Below are 22,157 nucleotides of genomic sequence, written 5' to 3' on the forward strand. Positions count from 1 at the left end.
TGGTTAAAAGCACTCAATCTTAACTTTTACCCCTTTTAACCTTCAATTTCAACGTAGATCAACGCGTAGCTTTCAATTTATTTTTTGTTATATAAGAAAATAAGATTTTGTAGAATTTTAAGATTTTGTAGAGTTATACTATTCATTGGGGAATTTAATAAAATATTAAGATTTATTGTGAAATTGTATAAATAAATAACTAAAAAGGGGTCAATTAGCTATTATAAATGTCATGTGAGATCGATCTTTTCTTATAAATTTTCACCACTTGTTGTTAATTGATTTTCAATATATGGATTGTGAAAATTTTATAATTTTTTTTAGAAATTTCAACACTTGTTGTCAATTGATTTTTAATATTTAAACAATTTATATGGAGTGTGTTTGGATGTGAGTTTGACCAATAATTTAGTTAGTTATATAAAATAATATATAATGAAATACGAAGTTTTTAAAAAAGTTATAAAATTTTCATAAATTTTATTAATTTAAAATATAAAAAGGTTTTGCTCTAACTTACTTTGTTTTGTTGTTTCTTTTCAAGGTTTTTATTTCTATACTTAATGTCAATCAATTTTTAATATTTAGACAATTGAATATTAAGATGTGTTTATATAAGTAGATCGATAGTTTATCCAGATACAGAAAATAGTCAATAATGTATTGTTGAAATATAAAATTCTTGAGACGGTTTATTTTTTTAATAAATTTATTTTATCTTTTTATTAAAATACAAAACGTTTGCTCTAATATACTCTTTTTGTTTGTTCTTTGTTCCAAACAATACTTGTTATTAATAATTGGGCAAATAAATTTGACTTAAGAAAAATAAAAATTGCAATTTGGTTTCACTTCTTGAACCATGCTGACCCATCTCCTCCAAAAACTAAACCATAAACCACCCACCACCGTCTTCCTCCGCCGGAAAACCACCTCAGCTGAATACGTAGCCTCAAGAAACCGAGACCCCACTTTCGAAAAACTCATGGACAAGTACAAAAACCTCTTCAAAGTAATCGCAATACAAGACCTCATCCTCGGTACAACCACCAACGCCGCCGCACCTCCCGCCGTCTCCCTCGATTTCCTCAACCGCCTATCCCAGCGCCTCCATCTCAACCGCGGCGCCACCCATTTCCTCCGTAAGTACCCTCACATCTTCAACATTTTCCACCACCCTATCAAATTACAACCTTATTGTACACTGACGGAAACCGCCCTCAAAATCACCCAACACGAAGCTACAGCTATCAATGCTACTTTACCACTTGTAGTAACCCGTTTGGTTCGTTTATTGTCGATGTCAGTGACTAAATCATTGCCCCTTAGAGCCATTTTCAAGGTTTTTAGGGAACTTGGGTTGCCTGATGACTTTGAGGAAAGTGTAATCTTGAAAAAATCTGACCTTTTTGCACTTGTTGATAGTGGGAATGAACCGAACACTCATTTGTTGAAGCTTGTTGGGGATATACCGAAGGGGGAGTTAGTGGCTGCTGTTGATAATTGGAGGGTAGTGGAATGTTGTAAAGAGGATTGTGGGGTTGATAGGAATGAGATTTTGTATAGTTTTAAGCATTGTTATCCACCGGGGATGAAGTTGAAGAGGAGTTTTAAGGCAAAGGTTAAAGAATGGCAACAGTTGAAGTATGTGGGGCCGTATGAGGCTGTGGATATTGGAAAGAAGAGGAAAAATAAGATTGGGATGATGGAGATGGAGAAGAGGGCAGTTGGTATTGTCCACGAGTTTTTGAGTTTGACAGTTGAGAAAATGGTTGAGGTAGAGAAGATTAGTCATTTTAGGAAGTGGTTTGGGATTGATTTGAATGTAAGGGACTTGTTTTTGGATCATCCAGGGATATTTTATCTTTCGACAAAAGGGTATCGGCATACAGTTTTTTTGAGGGAGGCTTATGAAAGGGGATGCTTGATTGAACCCAATGCAGTGTATGAGGCTAGGAGGAAGCTTCTTGATCTTGTTATTTTGGGACGGCGAGGGTTGTCTAGAGGTCATTCTGAGCCAACAGGTGTGAACCAAGGGGAAGACGGTTTCACTGAGGAGCTGAAGACTGATTCAGATGAAGATTAGTTTACTATCCGTACCATAAATGCAAGATGCTTTGCAATTCTAAAGGCCTGATGGAAAGGATCATAGAAGTCAAGAGACTTGAACAAATTCTTAGCAAATGAAATTAGAGGTAAGGATTGAGCCCACAAGTTATATATTCTTCATTTTATCAGGTGTTTTGGAAGCCTTTCATTCAAAAGCACAAACATTGCTTTCACTTTACTTTCTGATGGACCACGACATTCTTGTCCATGACATTCCAGTATGTTGTCGCCCAATCAACCAACTATGCATCAATTCCAAACTACTATTTAAGATTGGCTATATTAGTCGTCTATATCCTTTCAACTCTCCTCAGGGCTCAGACCCATTTCATTACAACGTCCAGAAAGAGCAGATGTTTTTATACTATCAAAAAATTGAACTTCCTCTTTTCTTTTCCTGACTTCCCAACATATGTTATAGAGGCAGAAGCAAGTAATATATATCTCATGGCTATACACGGTAATATCATCTGTTTATTATCAAGAAAGCTAATCTTACCACTTGAGGTCTTTCTAACTTAACTTACTGAAAACCAATGCAACGCAAAGACTCGTATGCACATGAAACACACCCTGCATGTATCTGAAATTAAGGTCAACGATTTGATGTTTAGCAACCTTTCAACTAATACAGTGGGATGGTAGGTTGGCTGATCTGTGAGAGTTTGCATATATAGCTAGTTCACGTTGGAAGACAAATGTAAGTATTATCTGATATTATATCCATGTGCATCCACCTTTCATTGACAGAACAGTCCTAGCAGTCATGTCTTGATTTTTCCATGTTAAAGAAAAAAAAGCTAGAAGCTGTATATCTGGTTTATTGATTTTGTCCTATTGTTTATCTTCAGGGAGATGGGTCATGTATAACATTCAAATTGTTGTCAGCGGGGATTAATTATCTACCAATTAGCGTAGAGATCTGCCTCAGAGGAAAAGGCCGAGTCTCCTTGTACAATTGTAACAGTGCTGTGAGACGTGCGGCTTTGTGATGGATGGATGACCTGAGCAAGTGAATGTTTAGTTGATAACTTAAGAGAGTTGTTTTTATTAGGGTTGTGATCTTTGGCCGAAACACAGGCTGTTATGCTTGCAGTGTCCTGTTTTCTGAACTTTCCGCGCGATTCTTTTCAGTTGTGAAGGTGGGAAAGCCAGCGAAGGGGATCTGAGCATTCAGTGTAGCAATTCAGATGGATGCTTGACTTCAGTTTCTAAAATGTAGACAGGACTAGTGTCATTGATTATATCACTTTGCTCGGAAAATGATCACTTTTACTTTGGTGTTGTGCTCTGCAGTTGTGTTGTACTTTACCCACAAATTCTAGCAGAGAAGAAAAACCGTAGTAGTTTTTCTCCATCTGCCCGATGTTGTTGGATGGAATTACCTGGTCTCCTTGCTGGCAGGAGATAGCAGGTACCAAGTGAAATAATCAGAGATGCGATCTGGATACCATGTTTATTAAAAAAATTTACTCTTGTGGATCCTTCATTGATCCTTATGTATGAGTTAATCAGACGAGTGAGTTGAAAGCTGATATTATTAGTTGAAGAAGAATGTAAATTTGATTTTTGAAATAATGCACCATTTGATATTAAATGATATTCCACTCTTCCTCCATTCTTTTTTCATACCATGCTTTAAATTCCTTAAATCAAACCACCACAGTATGCATGGTGTTTCTTAAAATGTCAAATATAGTTTAATCAGTATATTATCCTACCAATCCACCTCAATGCCAAAAAAACAAGTAAAGAACAATGGGCGCTATATGAGTTCATTTTTCTTGGCAGGATTGTATGCAACATATGTTTTTAACTGAGCACTTATTAATGCAGGATCTTCACCTTATGATGAGGTGACAGCTCACTGAGCCCCCCTCCAGGATCAATAATGCTTCTTTTGCATCAGAAAAGTTTCACCAAAACCCAAAGGAGTATATAGATAACGACAAGCATAGAGACACAAGGAGCCACTGGCCAGTGTGTCATTCTTTACTACACAAACATTTTCAATGCTGTTACATGATATTGGTGAAGATCATTACAAAATTTCCAACAGTGGTTTAAACATAAGCCAAGAACCAACTCTTCATCTCATCCTCTGATTCCAACTGAACTCATTGTTTTCTACTCGAACTATACATGCATTTACAAGAAAATCACATGTTACTAGTTTTGAATCGTTGAATTTTTCGTAGACATGCCTGCGCCCTCTCCATAACAACATCAATCCTACTCCTCTTATTACATCCCACAGTATCCTGTCCCACCCTTTGCAGCTTCTTCTTAGGTTCTTCTTTACTAGCAAAGCTTCCATTTTTCCTCTTCCTGTTACTTGATGACTCTATACAAGTCCCCAAAAACTCAACATCAGCACACAGAAAACTAAAGTAGAGAAACAGAGACAAGAGAAATTACCTTGAGTATCCACATAGGAGGAAGAAGGAAGAGTGTGAGAGTAGTGAGATTCAAGAAAAGATATGAAGGATCTTAATTCCAACTTGAGATATTCAAACTTGTTCGGATGCTGAGTTTCTAAAATTTCCAGTTCTTTTTTTGCTTCTTCCATTCTTTATTTCGTGGAAAGACGGAAGAAGAGTAAATACCGGAAAGTTCGAATGACTGCTATTTTAAAATTCCAACTCCTCGTACAGTGTCAACTAAGCCATAAAGCAAGACATGAAAAGTTTCTTTGTCCGTTTCTCGATATTATAAAAGCTTCTTCGTCTACCCCATTACTAGTACTAAGCTTATATTTTTGAATCACATTTTAGTCTTTTTTTAAATGTCTATCTGAAGTACTAAAAGAACCAGTTTGTGAAGCACATAAAACTAACTAAGGAAGTATCAACCCAAAAACTATGTCCAAATATAGTTTCAAAAGCTCAAGTTTTTCTATTAACATGTATCGTCAACGGAGCTAAATAGATTGTGTTTTTTATAATAAAAAGTATTCCAGTTTTAAATAACAATGAAATAAAAAAAATTATTTAGTGAATTCAAAATAGTAAAAATTAAACACACACAGAAGAATGAATGCAACATTTGTTATATAAAATACTTCAAAAGTAATTTTAATCTTAAATATACATATTAATTTTTTGTCAAAATGGAATTCGAATAAACCTCCTTACTCCACCCAAGGTTTTAGATATTTCATCCAATTCAATTTTATTTGTTTAATATATTAAAATATTTTCACAAAAAATAAGTTTCTTAAAAATTAAAAAAATAAGTTTCACAAATGGCAACTCATACTATACCCCATCCACCTATAGGGCCCACACCCATAGTATTTTGCATATTATAATAAATAAATTTAAAATAAGATTTGTTCGCTGATTTGTAAATATAAAAAATCAAAGTACAAAAGATGCATTCGTTAAAAAAATATTTTCCTTACCAAAACACGCCCTAAATCAGTTTTATTCGTCAAATCAAGTGCTTGATAATAATAGAAGAGACAAAGAAAAGGATTTAAAGGTTTCTTCAATGCTCTCCGTTCTTTCTTCCGACTTTTCACTCTCATCCAACTGATAAATATATCTGTTAGAAACTCTAAGCTATTTATTTTTTCACCTTTTCATCCCAAGAAAATATAGTTAAAATATGTACGGCTCGCAATTCACAAGTGTTTGGCAATATGCATGATGTTTTCAATATTATTACTCTTAGAATGTTTGATTGAATATAAAATTTATAATATTAATTTAATTTATGATTGAAATATGAAAGTAACGAATAAAAAAAATATATCATATCAAATTAGGTCACGAATAATTCAAATAGTCTTACTTGTTTTAGAATGTTTAAAAATATTATGTTTGCCACTAGAATAAATAATTATATTTAGATGGCACTAGGATAAACTATTTGAACTTTTCTTTCTTCTTTTTGGAAACAAAAGTTACTGTAGAAGTGCCCACTAGAATTTGTCCAAACAATAGACCACTATTTTCTCTCCAAGTGTATGGTTAAACTGATATAATGTCTAGTAATTAAATTATAAATTAAGATATGCTTCTTCTCTATTTTCCATCACATCATATCCTAATATATATAAGCCATGAGTCATCTTTTACTCTAGACCCTTCATGAATAACCAAGTACATACTTGATTCTACCAAAATATATATCACAAACATAATTCCAAACAAAGTAGTCCCTTTCATATCCTATATATAACTAACTACATTGTTGTAACATTCTTACCAACTCTCCATCTAAAGTTGTCAACTGCCTTCAACTTCCCAAACTGCAATTCATAGTTCATAAGCACAAAAAGCCTAAGTAGAGGAAAACAAAATGTCTACTGCTCTTTCTTTGTCTGTCTCTCAGTTCCCCCTATGCAAATCCCAAGACTTCTCCAAGGATGTTTACAATCCTAAAATCTCCAATAAAGAAACCCCATGTCAGAAAACACATTCAGACACCAGAATAAACAGGAGGAAGCTGTTGAGTACTAGTGGTTTGAGCCTTGTAGCAGGGACTTTGTCTAAGCCAGCAAGAGCTGAGACTGAAGCACCAGTTGAGGTAACTTCAAGTAGAATGTCATATTCAAGATTCTTGGATTACTTGAATCAAGGTGCTGTCAAGAAAGTTGATTTCTTTGAGAACAGTGCTGTTGCTGAGATATTGATCAATCCTGCTCTTAACAAAGTCCAGAGAGTTAAAATTCAGTTGCCAGGATTGCCACCAGAATTGGTGAGAAAACTTAAAGACAAGAATGTAGATTTTGCTGCTCATCTACCTGAAAAGAATGTAATTGGACCACTTCTTGATTTGCTTGGGAATTTAGCTTTTCCATTGATATTGCTTGGTTATTTACTGTTGAGAAGCTCTTCAAATACCCCTGGAGGGCCAAACTTGCCTTTTGGATTAGGAAGGTATGCTGACTGGGAACTTATAAAAACATGATCAAGATTGAAACTTTATGTCTAATGGATTGATATGCTTAACTTGTTTGTGGACAATGCAGGAGCAAAGCCAAATTCCAGATGGAACCAAATACAGGAGTAACATTTGATGATGTGGCTGGAGTTAATGAAGCAAAACAAGATTTTCAAGAGATTGTTGAGTTTTTGAAGACTCCAGAGAAGTTTGCTGCAGTTGGAGCAAAGATACCAAAGGGATTTCTCTTAGTAGGGCCACCAGGGACAGGGAAGACATTGCTGGCTAAGGCGATTGCTGGAGAAGCAGGGGTGCCATTCTTTTCTCTCTCTGGCTCAGAGTTCATTGAGATGTTTGTTGGTGTGGGAGCTTCTAGAGTTAGGGACTTATTCAACAAGGCGAAACAAAATTCGCCTTGCATAATTTTTATTGATGAAATTGATGCTGTTGGGAGGCAGAGAGGAACTGGTATTGGTGGAGGAAATGATGAAAGAGAGCAGACACTGAACCAACTTCTTACTGAAATGGATGGTTTTACTGGGAACACTGGAGTCATTGTCATTGCTGCTACTAATAGGCCTGAAATTCTTGATCAAGCTTTGCTTAGACCTGGAAGGTTTGATAGGCAGGTAAGAAATGAGTTTTTTAATGTAAAATTTCCAAAAAGATTTCAGTTTCCAGGATACACTTCACTAACATTGATATTACATTTATATTGTAATTCAACAGGTAACTGTTGGACTGCCTGATATAAGAGGAAGAGAAGAAATATTGAAAGTTCACAGTAACAACAAGAAGCTTGACAAAGATGTGTCTCTAAGTGTTATTGCAATGAGAACACCAGGATTCAGTGGTGCAGATCTTGCAAACCTGATGAATGAAGCTGCCATTCTAGCTGGAAGGAGAGGAAAAGATAAGATTACCTCAAAAGAGATAGATGATTCCATCGATAGAATTGTCGCTGGAATGGAAGGAACTACCATGACAGATGGAAAGAACAAGATTCTGGTAGCATACCATGAGGTTGGACATGCTGTCTGCGCGTAAGTCAGCAATTCTTGCCCCTTTAATTGTTCTGTTGTTTGTTTTTCAACTAACATTAGGTGTTCAATAGGCCATGCCCTTAAATAAGGTGTCTAAATGAAATAACTGAACAAGTTTAGGAGTGAGCTCTTGTGATCAAAAGACAAGGTACTAAGAGTGAGCTCTTGTGCTTGTAGGACATTGACCCCTGGCCATGATGCAGTACAGAAAGTCACATTGATCCCAAGAGGTCAAGCTCGCGGTCTTACATGGTTCATTCCTGGTGAAGATCCAACCTTAATCTCTAAGAAGCAACTCTTTGCTAGAATAGTGGGAGGCTTAGGAGGTAGAGCAGCAGAGGAAATAATTTTTGGTGAACCAGAAATCACTACTGGTGCAGCAGGAGACTTGCAACAAATAACTCAAATAGCAAGACAGGTATTCACTCAAGCACATTTTCTTGTTGCACCTACTAAAGAAAACAACATAGTCGAATACTCACAAGTTTTCACTTGTCAATATTCGCAACCTGAGCAGATGGTTACAATGTTTGGGATGTCTGAGATTGGACCATGGGCGTTAACAGATCCAGCAGCACAAAGTGGCGATGTGGTGCTGAGAATGCTAGCGAGGAATCAAATGTCAGAGAAACTAGCAGAAGACATTGATGAATCTGTAAGGCACATAATCGAGAGAGCATATGAAATTGCAAAGAACCACATCAGGAACAACAGGGAGGCAATCGACAAATTAGTGGATGTCCTGCTGGAAAAGGAGACTCTTACAGGAGATGAGTTTAGAGCTATACTCTCAGAATTCACTGATATCCCATTCGTTAACATAAACAGAAAACCAATTAGAGAACTAATTGAGGCCTAGGTGAAATTACTTCCAATGTACAGCTGCAGAAACTAAATACCTTCACAAGATTTTACATGTTTAATGCAGTGCAGAAAGCAAGATCAATGTAATATAAATAGATAATCTTCATCAACTTTGTGTATACAGATCTATCCTTTTCATAAAGCATTTCCGGACAGAAGGACATCAAGTATAGGAAAAGTAAACATAACAACACTTGAAAGACATCTGTGATGAAACAAACCCGAGCTAGAGAGGCACTGAATTCTACAGAAAAATAAGAATGCACTATAACGATTCGAATAGGAAAATGGAGAAGGAAATACTTCAATTATGGTGATTAATTTAGTTGATATTGTTAAGAGGAAAATATTTCATTGGAATCATATTCACCAAGTTTTACTCGAGCAAAATAGTTAAAAAACCTTCAAGATTATGCTGAATTGCTGTCTAGACAAAGTGTTTGAACAGATAATATCATGTGTGGCTTCCTTCATATCAGCAAAATCAGAGCAATTTTCCATTAATGTGGACTTTTGTGGACCGAAAGGTAAACAAAGGGAAAATGCAAGACAAATCCCAAATATCACAGGTAAATTTGTACATTTTCCTTTTTCCTTATTTTGTAATTCTAACTTCTAACCATATGATTTTGGAACCAGAACAGAGTAGTTATCTATAGATAACCAACAAATAATTAAAGAGAAATGGTAAACCAACATATAAAACTCAGATAACAATAACACATACACACCCTTTACACCTGAAAAGCCAAAAGATCATACATCTTTGTTTTCTAGAAAGTTCAAGGACCACAAAGAGGCTATATCATAAGATTAGGTAAAATTATTGGATGATGAGACGTCTGGTGCAAAGGGTACAGTAGTATCTGCGTTTAGTCTTGAAATAATAAGGGACAAAGCAGAATCTCCACTGACTCTCCATGTCCACGGCTTGAACCATCCCTCCGCAGTAAGGACAAGCTCCTGGAGCTGCCTGTCTTTGTAACACCCTCTCATCTTCATCACATACAAACACCAAACACATATTTGGGGCACTAGTGACAATTATAACGAAACCAAAACTCTCTGAGGCAAGTCTACTGCAGCCACAACCTTAATTTTAGCTTCAATAGCAGTTGTTGCGTATATACCAGATTTGCTGCAAAACTTGTGGCAATTAAAGAAACTTAGATCACCCGGAAGTAACAGAGATATGGCAGAATAGAGTCACAAAGGTGGGGTTGTTGGGATTAAGATTAAGCATATATATTCGAAAAGATAAGGGAATATGGGAAAAGCTAGAAATATCTGGAAAGGACTCGAGTAAAAAACGTGTTGACGTTTTCAAGCTTTTATATATGCTTCTGGATAACGAATTTTCTTCTTTTTATTTTTAATTTTTCTTGGTCTTTCCAACAGTAAAGAAATGAGATATATTATCTTTCCAATAAAACAAATAATAATAAAGAAAGTTGACGCAGGAAAGGAAGAAGCAACTCAGATAGCAATTCCTGTTTCAATTGAGTTCGACAATTGAAGTAGTTGATATGTACACGAACAATTTCATAGCAAATGTGACGATAATACTATCAGTACAAAAGAAAATGAGAAACACCTACTGGGGGGGAGTTCAAGAATTTAAGAAACTATCGACTCTGGTGTTGGCATTCCTAGACAGAAACTTCATGCAAATAGGCGGTTTCACTCCTACCAAAGCCAGTATTGAACTGGGTAAGGTCCAGATTCCATCACCACAAATCAGACCAGAAGCCACAGCAGGCCCAAATGCATCAGCCTTGGCCTTATTAATCTTTGTCCAAACGAACAATATCAAGCTCCCGAGACACATGTCAATAGCAAAGTAGGAGCCAAGATAGAAGGGAATAGCCATCGCCATTGGGAGAGGAATGTACTTTGCCTTGTTCTTTCCCACAAGATCTCTGATGCCATTGATCACAATAGCTCCTATGAAGAATATGCAGCAAAGGATGAGGCAGTTCTTTGGAAGAGCTGAGAAACCTTCAACTCCAATGATAGACATGTTACGATACACCAGGGCGTAAGGGGCAGGATACGCTGAACCTTGGGTACCTAAGTCAGGGAATGCCTTGTAGAAGAGCCAAAATACACATGGGGAGATGAGACAACCCATTGCTGTGCCAATAATCTGGCTTATGAACATCGACCGTGGGGAAGCTAATGTCATATAACCAGTCTTAAAGTCCTGTGTTAGGTCAGATGCAGTGGAGACTATGTTCATCATGACGCCACATGCAGCTAGTCCAGCAAGAACCCCTCCATGAGAAGCCCCAGCCCATGCACCAATTGTAAAGATTGCCAACTTTCCGTAGGTGGATGCCAAAGACCAGTCAGTGAGACCACAACCATAAGCATTGCAGAAGGCTAATACCGGTGCAAAAACATAAATCACAATGATATGGTACCACTTAAGTTGATGGAAAATGTGTGGAAGTGTTATAGTAGAGAGGATAGCAATGCCAACATAACCAACTATGGAAACCCATGTTGGAATTTGATCCTTGAGGAAAAGCGTTGTTCGTCGTTGGTCATCAAAAGACATGGAAGGCTCTGGAGGAGATGGACGAGCACCAACTGGCAGGACTGCTCCTTCATCTTTACTGCGGAATTGCAAATACAAACCATATAGTGTTCGTCCAAATACCTTTACGAAATTGTAGAGACCATCACCAAGGATCATGGCTATTGCTATAAAGACCTGCAATAGAAGAGAATTATGAGGAAAGTATATTTTAAGAATTGAAACTGTGCTTCATTTTAATCTGTCTGCGCTAAATGTAAAAGGAAGAGATTACCTTATATCCCTGCAAGCCATGAAGGCTGCTCGGGCTCTCATCCGCAGGGAACCAATGACCCTTTCTGTCCTGAATCAGGGGCCACATTATACCCCAAGAAAGGATAGATCCAAGTAGCAAAGATATGTTGATTAGGTAAGGACATATCATCCCTACACCAACATATGTTGCTGAGAAATCAAAATAGAACCTGATTGATACAGAAAAAATTAACTGTTAAATCAAGGTAAACAAAAGTTGAAGGCGAAACTATACCATCTCTTTCAATTGCTACAGAGATGACAGGAATTGAGCCTTTACCACATAGAGGTAGTTTGGAATTAATTAGAACCTACTTGTTCTCATATGCTTTAAGGCCAAACGTGGGAAAACTCGCAAATCCACAGTCATCCCCAGCAGTGAAAAACCATTGGAAGAAACCCCATAAGAAGCTGAAGGAGAAGAATTTCGCCAGAGCTTTTACTTGTTTCCTGTAGTGATCAATTAAAAAGAAACAAAAAAATTGTCAGCATACCTTCTGTAATGCTGACAGAATTTACTGAAGTTGTGTAACTTGCTTACTTTGCTAGCTTAGCTCCTTGTGGGGTATGGAAACTATTGATCAGGTGAGCAGTTGCTGTGCCACTTGGATATGTCAGTTTGAAGTCTATGATCATAATCTGAAACATAATTAACAAAACAAATTTGATTATAAAGAAAAAAGTAAAACTGATCAAAATCCTGAGAACAGCAGCTTTCACCTTTTGCAAGGAAATTTATTACGTATATACATTGCATATATCCTGAGAAAAGGAAATACCTTACGAAGAGGAACCACTGAGAAAAGCCCAAGAAAGCTAACAACGAAAAGAAAACCTATCATCCATCCCAACGAGGGGTTCTTGATATTGAATGCATTATTAGCTTCAGTTGATTGTTTGGCAGCAACTTCACTCATGGCAAACAGATAGCTTCCAAAACCTCCTGCTCATCAAAAGTGAAAAAGAGAAATTAAGAGTTATTGAACTTGAGATGCGCAAGGCATGAAGGAATAATATAAGGCTGTTGCTAAGCTAGCATTGTTGCTCAATATTGCTCAAGGTAAGAAATTCCATCATAAAAAAGTTGTGGAAGAACAAGGCTCAATATTGACAAAGTTAGCACCCAAACACAGTTAACATACACACTAGTTCATGTCTATTATTCTTAATAATTGGAATTAAGCCAAACAAAACTGCAAAAAGTTTTTATCTTGATTAAACTCTCCAAACAAGAGCTAGCAGAGATACTATACTAAGCATTCTATTTGGAAAATAGTAAACTATTTTCTATAGAACTTCTGAATATCAAGCTCTTGTTAAACCTTACACTAATATCATTTTTCAATCAAAGCTTCCTAATTTGTTCTTGTAGTAGTTGGTATGTTCCGATAATTTGCAATAAACTCAATTTCATGAAGCAAATCCAATGAACTGTACAAAAATAATTATTTATCTTGGAATAAGTTCCCACACTTTGCAACCGAACAAAAATTAAGGAGTACTAAAAACTGATGTGACCATTATTTTTTCTTATCCATCACACTAAAAGACCCTAAAGATATGTGGTAATGTTAAATGTAAAATGGCATGTCATGAATTTTACTGATAGGCTAAAATAGAAGTCTTTTTCTTAATAAGCCAAAACTGACAAGTTTCATTTTAAAAAAATCATTTCTGAAATAATCGACAAATAAAAGTGAACGGAGAAAGTGATATTTTAACTATAAAATATCTTTTTTCTTAAATAAATAAATTATAGACACACAAATATAAAATATCTACAACTTATTTTTTTAATTATAATTTTCAAAAGGTTTTTTTCAACCCTATGCAAGGCATAAATCTCCAAAAGAGGGAGTAAATAATATTTATTGCTATTGTTCATAGGACATTCACAAACCTTTTAGCCTAACTATGTGGGACCACCACACCAAAAGTCAACCTTGTGGAACCCACACAAAACCCACAAAGGCTGGAGGCCCAAGAGGGCCCATGAGAAATACACGTGGCCCAAATTCATGTTCAAACATGCAAACTTTCTAGTTAATCCAAATCTCTAACAAACTGGCTGAATATAATTAATTTCTAGAATTTCTTTAAATTAATCCTCCTTTAATCCACTTCTACTTTTCTGGCCGGATTTAACAAGATCTAAAACATGGAAAACACAATTATCTATGAGATTAAAGTATAATTACGAGTAATTAAACTGCGATGATAATGCATGAAGAAATTGTTGAAAACACTAATTATTCTAATAGTTGCAGCTAATGTGTTTGATAAAATACCTGAGAGAGAGAGAGAAAAAAATAAAAACCCTAGAATACTTACCGCTAAATGCAATACCGGAAGTAGCAACAACACAGGTCTGAATGACGGTGTTTTCTTGTCGAGTGAAAGGTTGCTTAAGAACTCCAGATTTCTCGAGAAGTTTAGTCCACGTTTTGATGAAAAAGAAGCCCAAAAGTCCAGCAGAAACATTGAGAGAAGGAATAATACCAGTGGTGAGACTCAATTTCAATACAATGAAAGTGAAAAGAATCCCCAATATGAAACTCACACAAAAAGCCCTTAAAGTTAACTGATCCTGCCATGATGGCACTTCTTTGGACTCAAAGATCCTTTCTACAGAATACAAAGCTTCTTCGTTTTGGGCGGTATCATCATCACCATCGTTTTTCTTTGTGTTTCTGTTCACACTATCGGATCTACTACTATCCATTGCCTCACCAAAACAAAACAAAGGGTTTTCTTGTATTGTAGAGTTGATAAAGAAGTATCTGACTGCTGCAGGGGTTTCTTCTTCTCTGTTTATGTTGAAGAATTTGATCAGAAATAGGAGACTATATTTGGGATATGATTTGTCTTTATCGGATGGGTTCCGATTTGAACGATTTGTTGGGTAGAAAAAAAAGGAAATATGAATCTCTACGTCTGTTCAGTAGCAATTACATAGTAACAAAATAATGTAATTATTTTCATTAAATAATTTCTATCTTTATTAACTTGATAACTTAAATGATTTTATCTTTCTTAACTTGATACATCTGTTTGGTTGACTGGCCAGCTTGCAGCTTATTTATTAATCTTTGACTATTTTGTATGCTGAATTAATTCATATTTACCGTATTAAACATAGAGTAATGCTCTATTTTGTAATTTGATATTTGGAAATTGTTTTTCTTTTAAAAGTACCTTTAATAAAAAGAATAAATTAATTTCGATAATTTAAAAGGAAAAGAAATGGCAATTAAAATTTTTGAGAGAGATGAGCAATATCACTTGTCAACTTTAAAGATTGTAAGCAAACGTAATACATGCAATATCATAATAAGTCAATAGTGAACTTATATACGTAGTATCTTTTTCTTGGGGAAAGAGATCTCATGAGAGAAAAAGGAAATATATATTAGAGTAAGTGATTTTGTTTTTTTATTTAATTTGACTTGGATGAAGGACTGAATAATCATAATATATATTTTAATAAAAATAATATATAGAAGATATAATAATAATAATAATAACATATCAAAGTATAATTTGACTAAATAAAATTTGTAGATCCATTTGAAATGTAAATCGATGGAATAATTGAGGTACTCTAATTGGTCATACAAATGAATAGCGTTTGACTTAGATCCTAGAAATTGGGGAATGTGAAGTGAAACATAAGACATATTATACAATCTCACATGTCATATTGGTGTCATCGTGATTTTGGCTCATTCATGAGAGAGACAGTTCTTGGAATTATAGACATTCATGATCCATGTTTTGAACATAAATATTTAAACATGAATATTATAGAAAATTCATTTTTTGTCATGGAAAATAAATAGATTTTGGACTTATTTTCTCATGTGTTTGTTGGTGAGTTGAATTTTTTTTTTGAAAATGATTAATGTTTGGTTTATGAATGAAAAATATTTTTGAGAGACATCTTTTATTTTTACTAGAGAAAATAATTTATGAAATTGAAAATATTTTTTAAAAACAATTTTTATTTGAGATAGTGGTCAGGGGTGGGGGTGTGCAGGGGAGAGGGTAGGAGCGAAAAAATAAAAATTTGAACTTTAGAGTATTTTTGTAAAAAAAAATATTATTTTTTTTTGAGAGTTGGGGGTGGGGGGGGGGGGGGGGAGCAGCGTAGGAGTTTAAAAATAAAAATTTGAATTTGAAAATATTTTTTTAAAAAAGCAAAATTATTTTTTTGGGAGGGGGAATTGGTCGGTTGTGGGTGGGTGGGGGGTAAAAAAATAAAATTTTTTTAAAAAGAATTGTTGTTTTTCTTTAAAGAAAATTGTAATTTAAAATTGGAGAAGACTTTTGAAAAATGTTTTCCTTAATTTTTGAAGTAAAGTCATTTTCCTTAATTTTGAGGAAAATGAGTTGATTTGAAAAACATTTTCCAAAACTTTTGTCCCAACCAAACATGAGAAAATTAAAAAAATATTTTCCAAAAATTATTTTCCTTCGTACCAAACACACTCTAAAATGTGTGAGGTTCTATATAAGTATTTTAATGATTTAATAAACGAAATGTGGGCTCGCGAGACTGTTGTTTCTTAGTCCAAATGTAACTGTACATGCAACAAAAAAAATAATTCTAAAATGGTCATATACATATACATATGTAATGCATCAATATTGTATAAATAGTGTATATTCCTATGTTAACATATATGTATCCTTTTTGAAAATCACTTTTCAAAGTAAGCTTATTTCAAAAATTTGGCCAAATAGACTATTAGAATTGAAAAAATAACCCAAACCTATGTCACAAAAACAATCAATTTGTCATTCTTAGACTAACCATCTTGTTAACACACAAAACACACTTGTCTTCCATATGAACCATGGAACATTGTTATAAACAATTTACAATAACATATCAAAGCATTCATTTGATGGAAGAACGCACACAAGGCCTAGTTTAAATGGCCATTGTTTCAATAATAACCAAACCTAAGTCACAAAAGCAATGACAACATCAACACCTACAACATTGTATGTTGTAGTAACCTACTTAATGAGATCCATGCAGTCAACTTACATAGAATTACGAGCCCTTGTCCTTTGATATATCAGTAATAGTAGCAGCTTCAGACTCCAGAGGGCCAGGGCATAGGATAAGTCTCTCAACAGGGATCTTCATGACATCACGACGTACACCAATATCAGAAACATACCGGCTGACACAGTAAACACCAAAACCAACAGCAGCCAGACCAGAAACACCTGTAGTTAGAAAGCGCAGTGGTGATGAAACAATGGCAGTTGTGGCAGCTAAAAAGGATGTTGCCTGCCCACTCCGGCCTACACTGACATTTGTAAAGACTAGCAAACCAGTCTTGCAGTAGATCGCGAAATCCTCACAGTTGTTCTTGAAAATGTTGTAAACCCCAAAACCATTCTGAAGGAGAAATTTAGCACGGTGCAGGACATGCTCTGGTGGATCAGAAGGGGCAATTGTGCATGTTCCTCCTCGAGTTTTAGCAATAAAAACCCCTGGTGAGACACCATACTTAAAAAGATACAGCTCACCCCCACAAAGAAAACACTCGAGGCATGATGAGATAACACCTTCAGTCCTTGATTGATCACCACATCTAGGACATGGGGAGCCAGAGGGATGTGAAGGAGATGAGCTGAATATGAAACGGTCTAAAACAGTTCCAGTTCCAATCTCTTGACCTGCAGCTCGAGTAAAATGGATAACCATACCATCGCCAACATATATACCTGAAATGTTCAGAGCACATACAGAAACATTACGACAACAAGCTAGGAAACAAACAAAAATGTACCAATACACATGTGACACACAATTAAAGCTTCTTAATCTCACCCACCCACCCCAAGCCCCAGGAACAAAAGTTGCTTTCGAACTTTTTGTCCCATAACAATTTCTGAGCTTTCATTTGCCATACTTGATGCAAATATTTTCTTTTCTTTCAATATTTATCCAACTATGAATGCAATGATTTCCTTATGTAATGTTCAGAGATCCAAATTGTTAAGAGTTGTAGTTGGACATATATAGTTGATTTTTTAAAAACTGAAAAGCCTTCATAAAATATTCAAAAACCAAACTCGAGTCTTTAGAAACATGTAAGGTAATAACGAACCTTAAAAGAAATTGAGATCCTCAGGACTAAAGTCATCCTTATATATATTTATCCAAAACTAAAAGTAAGTTCTTTTCTTTATGTACTAGAAAGGTAAAACTAGCATCAACCTAATAGACTGACAATAAGCAATATAACCTCTTAAAGAGATCCTTTCAACTTGTGGTAGGGAGAGTCCACAATACAATGCTGGTGTAAGAGACTCCATTGCTAACGTGGAATACTAAGTTCAATATAAGAAAAATTATTAAACAAAACAAATTACCTCTGCCACAGTTTAATGACAAAAAATGTATCTCAAAGACCATAACACAAATGATCAGATGGAGATTCTATACGACAACAACACACCTAGTGTAATCCCACAAGTGGGGTTTGAAGAAGGCGGGATGTACGCACGCTTGAAACACACAACCTTTAGGAACTTTTGCAACCCCTTAATCACTAGACTAAAGTTGTCAATACTTACACATTCATATATATATATATATATATATATATATATATATATAACCAAAATTTGACCTCTATATACAATGTAGTTTACTGCCGAAGGGGTGTCGCTTGACACCTCTCGGTCAAGGGTGGGTCCGCCCTTGCGCACAACTCACCATAACCATAATTAGCAAAGCTCAACAAATTCAACTCACTTATTTCCATTACATGAGTTTTAAGTACATCAAAGCTCATCATATCCATAATTAGCAAAAACTGAAGTCAAGCCACTTTGGCAAGTCTATTATTGTGTTTCTGAATTAGGGGAAACAGAGCTTCCACAAAGTCCGGGCGAGTAGATCCACAGCAAATAAGAGTTGGTTAGACTTCTTTCATTTCTGAATTAGCTTGCGACAACTCCTAGCGGAATCTCCTTTTGATTTGGAAAGGTTGATTATAGCATAAATTCAAGTTTTCCCAAACCAGTCAAATTAGACTTAAAAGTAGCATTTCCATCGAGAATTGAATTGACTATTCTGCTAATTACCAATTCAAATTGTCTCGTTTCTTTAATAAGCTCCTAAATGTACTTTCTGATAATATTCAACAAAACATTGAAGCTATTTCTCCCGATTTCAAAAAAATTCCTTCCTATTAATACTTGGAATGAATAAAAAAACATAATCAAATCGAAATTTGACCCATTTTGTATAAAAATCAAAACGTAGATACAAACAGAAATTAAAAACATCGAGAAAGTTCATCTAAGAGTAAAGCGCAAAAAGGATTTCCCGTGATATTAAGCAAAAGAAAAAAAAAAGTGGAAAATAACCGTGATGAGCATAGAGATAGGCGTTTCTCCATGAATAGATATGATCTCCAGGCTTGAGTTCATCTTGAGGGATCTTATTTGACAGGATTCCGGCCATCTCCGGCATAGTCCACCGGCTTGATTCCGACATCACTTCCCTTTCCGATGACTCAATAAGTTTTGGGATGTGACGCTTTGCTTAGTCTTTACGAATTATAGATTTGGTTCTTTGTTTGTACCAATTTGTTAATTTTCATAAGTACTAAAACTATTTATGGTGCTCCTCTTTCTAATCCAAGCCCTACAATTAGTTTGCTTTTTTTTTAAAAAAAAAAAAATTATTCAAAAGAGTGTTCTTTTTTTTTTTTTAAAGTTATTTGATATTTAAGATTCTAATACAAAATTTTAATTTTAATTTTAGAAATTTATATTCAAAACTTCTAATGAAATTGAAGGTCTCAATTTTTTTGCTATAAAAACAAACTTATCTTGTATAACATATATTTCTGATAATTCAATAATTTTTATGCTAATCTCATATTTATATTTTTAAAAAATCCAGTAAATGTATAAAAAAAAAGAGTTAAAAACTCATTAATAGAATATATTATTGATCTAGTAGTTGAAAAGGTAATTTCAAAATTTTTATTGTCGTTTTGATGATATATATATCATGAAAACTATGAACTTCAAATTTCAAATCTATTGATATATACTATATAATATCATTAAAAAAAACATATTTCCGAACATTTACTTAAGCTTCCCGCTAATTGTCTATTACACGAGCTTGGCTTCCTGTAGAATATAAAAATTTCAAACTTTTACTTTGCACATACACTTAAAAAATATTGTCATACTAATATCAAATCTTCCAAAATTAAACCATTTGAAAGTTTCAACGTACATTCAATTATATTTTCAAAAAGAGTTGCGAACATCTTAAATCTCAAAAGTTGTTAAAGAATAAATCAAGTAAGTAATTATGTAAGGACTTTTTACAATAACTTAAGTTTTAATTAGATATCACACAACTTAATTAATATCGTGCCAATAAACTGAACATGGGCGGAGCAAAATTACGTAAGAGATTTATTCAAAACTTTTTCATCGAAAAACCATATATGTCTGCGCATGAGTGCGTGCAATGAATTTTCTTGGTGTCTATTCTCTTCATGTGTTAATCCTTTGTTATCGAAAACCCTTAGTAAATTTTGTGATTTCGTGATAACTAACAAATACAATAAAATATTAAGTTAGAACTAAAAGAAACTCTAACATTTAACTTGAATGTCATCAATTTAGTTGTTGTCTGATGTGATTGAGTGCTTGTAGAAGGATTTGTATTTCTAAAACTGTATTCTTGTATTTGTCTTTAGTAAATAATAATTGTAACTCTATCTTTCAACCTTGGTTCAAGATTTTGAGGTTTGAAACTAAGATTAATTGGTAATTTTTGAACTCTTCAATTTACGATGGTTTAATTTATCATTCTATTAATTGATCAAAATAGCATAGCAAAATCAACTACTCTTGACCTCTCATACATGACATTTGCATCACCTCCCCTAGTTTAATTGTTCTTCCTCTTTGGACCCCTAATAACAATAATTGATTGGTGGTTGTTCGATTGAATCGTGAACAAGAGTAGTTGAGAGCTGATCGCTGACGTAGTTATAACAGTTGAAAGTTGATTTAATATTTGAAAGTTATTTAATTAATGACTGACAGTCGACAATTGATTGATGATCAACGTTAGACTGAGTTGTGAATTGAAAGTAGTTGATAGTTGATGTAGTTGCAACACTCTGATCAGATACAGATAACAGCTGACAGATGACAATTGATTGATTAATGAACGTTAAATTTGGATGTGAATTGAGAATAGTTAATAGTTGATTTAGTTACAATACTTTGATTCGATACATAAATAGTTGATATTCAATATTCAAAAGTTACTAAATCAAATAAATGTTTAATCTCTTAAATGGAATAATGAGAATATGAAACCTATGAATAACTATGCAATATTTATCACCATCAATATTAAGTTCAATTTCTAATAAAATAATTTTTACAATAGAAGAACATTGATAAATACAATGAGTTTAAAGCTGAAATCATTCCTCAACTATGACCTAAACTTAAAGTACACCCTTATGTTATATAAGTGAACAAAAAATATCCTTGGGCTATCCAAAAAATTGCATGATTCATCCTTCCGTCCATTTAAAAAAAAAAAACTCAAACCACCAACAAAAAATAAATGTGTCAAGTCGAATGAATATATAAACACATGGTTAAGCTAGTCAAGGCAAGTGATTCTTTTTATAGAAATTGAGGATTTAAATCATATTCAGACAAAATATATTCAAATTTCAAATATTCTTGTAAAAATATGGTCAAATACTACTCCAACTTCAAATTTTCGAATACAATAAGTATTTATTTTATTTTCATAATTAAACGCCTACATAATTTCACTAAATTTTCAATATTTTTATACGTTGTATAAAATGTGAATTGCATTGTATATAAAGTACATGACACATGCGTCCTAAATATTTTATCAATATATATAAATAATTATTGATTCAAAATAGTCAATATCATATTTTGTTAATATAAATTTCAGACCTTCTTAAGACTTTTTAATCTTCAAAAATTTTGATTATTATTCTTATCAATTTATGATAATCTCCGCAAAAAATAAGTTTCGTTTCACTCCCTTCTTGTTGAAGGATTATGCAGTTGATATTGGATTTCTCTTCTATTGGTGATGCTTTCATCAACCGTATATAACCGTTTAGGATTTTGGTATGCGTTTTTTTTTTTTTCATGTTATAAGTTTTGTTTTTTACAAAGAAAAGTCAAAGTATTACTATAATTGATTTTAACTTTTATGAAAAAAAAATATAAATCTCTTTTATATTTGGTAATTCCTATTTTTTGAAACTTTATAAATTGAAGATTTTTCTATATAAGAACACAATAACATCCACAATATAATCATTTAAAGAGTTTTGTTTAGGGGAAGATTTTCC

General features: G+C 34.1%; 6 protein-coding genes across 8 annotated transcripts; 2 read left to right on the plus strand and 4 right to left on the minus strand.

Moving 5' to 3' along the window:
- The first annotated feature begins 762 nt into the window (after positions 1 to 762).
- LOC101250659 (protein ROOT PRIMORDIUM DEFECTIVE 1) lies at positions 763 to 3,727 on the plus strand. Of its 2 annotated transcripts, none has more exons than XM_010318235.3 (2): positions 763 to 2,809; positions 2,961 to 3,727. In XM_010318235.3, exon 1 carries the CDS (start codon positions 863 to 865, stop codon positions 2,084 to 2,086), a length of 1,224 nt encoding a protein of 407 aa, XP_010316537.1. In that variant the 5' UTR covers positions 763 to 862; the 3' UTR covers positions 2,087 to 2,809; positions 2,961 to 3,727. The 2 variants fall into 2 exon arrangements, with proteins under 2 accessions (XP_010316537.1, XP_004233771.1); XM_004233723.4 differs by having other exon boundaries at positions 769 to 2,195.
- Positions 3,728 to 4,137: 410 nt separating this feature from the next.
- On the minus strand, positions 4,138 to 4,876 carry LOC104645784 (uncharacterized). The gene is made up of 2 exons (XM_010318234.3): positions 4,528 to 4,876; positions 4,138 to 4,453 (listed from the first exon to the last, which is right to left on the minus strand). The coding sequence occupies exons 1-2, from the start codon at positions 4,676 to 4,678 to the stop codon at positions 4,269 to 4,271; spliced, it is 336 nt and encodes a 111-aa protein (XP_010316536.1). The 5' UTR covers positions 4,679 to 4,876; the 3' UTR covers positions 4,138 to 4,268.
- Positions 4,877 to 6,345: 1,469 nt separating this feature from the next.
- Positions 6,346 to 9,026, plus strand: ftsH6 (FtsH protease). The gene is made up of 5 exons (NM_001247262.1): positions 6,346 to 6,995; positions 7,088 to 7,628; positions 7,729 to 8,042; positions 8,220 to 8,460; positions 8,560 to 9,026. The coding sequence occupies exons 1-5, from the start codon at positions 6,415 to 6,417 to the stop codon at positions 8,899 to 8,901; spliced, it is 2,019 nt and encodes a 672-aa protein (NP_001234191.1). The 5' UTR covers positions 6,346 to 6,414; the 3' UTR covers positions 8,902 to 9,026.
- A 355-nt stretch (positions 9,027 to 9,381) lies between these two features.
- On the minus strand, positions 9,382 to 10,137 carry LOC101260892 (uncharacterized). Its single transcript, XM_004232604.5, has one exon. It carries the CDS (start codon positions 9,928 to 9,930, stop codon positions 9,730 to 9,732), a length of 201 nt encoding a protein of 66 aa, XP_004232652.1. The 5' UTR covers positions 9,931 to 10,137; the 3' UTR covers positions 9,382 to 9,729.
- A 245-nt stretch (positions 10,138 to 10,382) lies between these two features.
- On the minus strand, positions 10,383 to 14,733 carry LOC101250365 (probable metal-nicotianamine transporter YSL7). Of its 2 annotated transcripts, none has more exons than XM_004233722.5 (6): positions 14,071 to 14,733; positions 12,519 to 12,682; positions 12,281 to 12,378; positions 12,055 to 12,189; positions 11,720 to 11,909; positions 10,383 to 11,622 (listed from the first exon to the last, which is right to left on the minus strand). In XM_004233722.5, the coding sequence occupies exons 1-6, from the start codon at positions 14,459 to 14,461 to the stop codon at positions 10,516 to 10,518; spliced, it is 2,085 nt and encodes a 694-aa protein (XP_004233770.1). In that variant the 5' UTR covers positions 14,462 to 14,733; the 3' UTR covers positions 10,383 to 10,515. The 2 variants fall into 2 exon arrangements, with proteins under 2 accessions (XP_004233770.1, XP_025885231.1); XM_026029446.2 differs by lacking the exon at positions 14,071 to 14,733 and adding an exon at positions 13,067 to 13,254.
- Positions 14,734 to 16,556: 1,823 nt separating this feature from the next.
- Positions 16,557 to 19,505, minus strand: LOC101260596 (protein LEAD-SENSITIVE 1). Its single transcript, XM_004232603.4, has 2 exons — positions 19,135 to 19,505; positions 16,557 to 17,481 (listed from the first exon to the last, which is right to left on the minus strand). The coding sequence occupies exons 1-2, from the start codon at positions 19,262 to 19,264 to the stop codon at positions 16,799 to 16,801; spliced, it is 813 nt and encodes a 270-aa protein (XP_004232651.1). The 5' UTR covers positions 19,265 to 19,505; the 3' UTR covers positions 16,557 to 16,798.
- Positions 19,506 to 22,157: the final 2,652 nt, after the last annotated feature.

Source organism: Solanum lycopersicum, chromosome 2, assembly GCF_036512215.1.
Source record: "Solanum lycopersicum chromosome 2, SLM_r2.1".
NCBI classification, from domain to species: Eukaryota; Viridiplantae; Streptophyta; class Magnoliopsida; order Solanales; family Solanaceae; genus Solanum; species Solanum lycopersicum.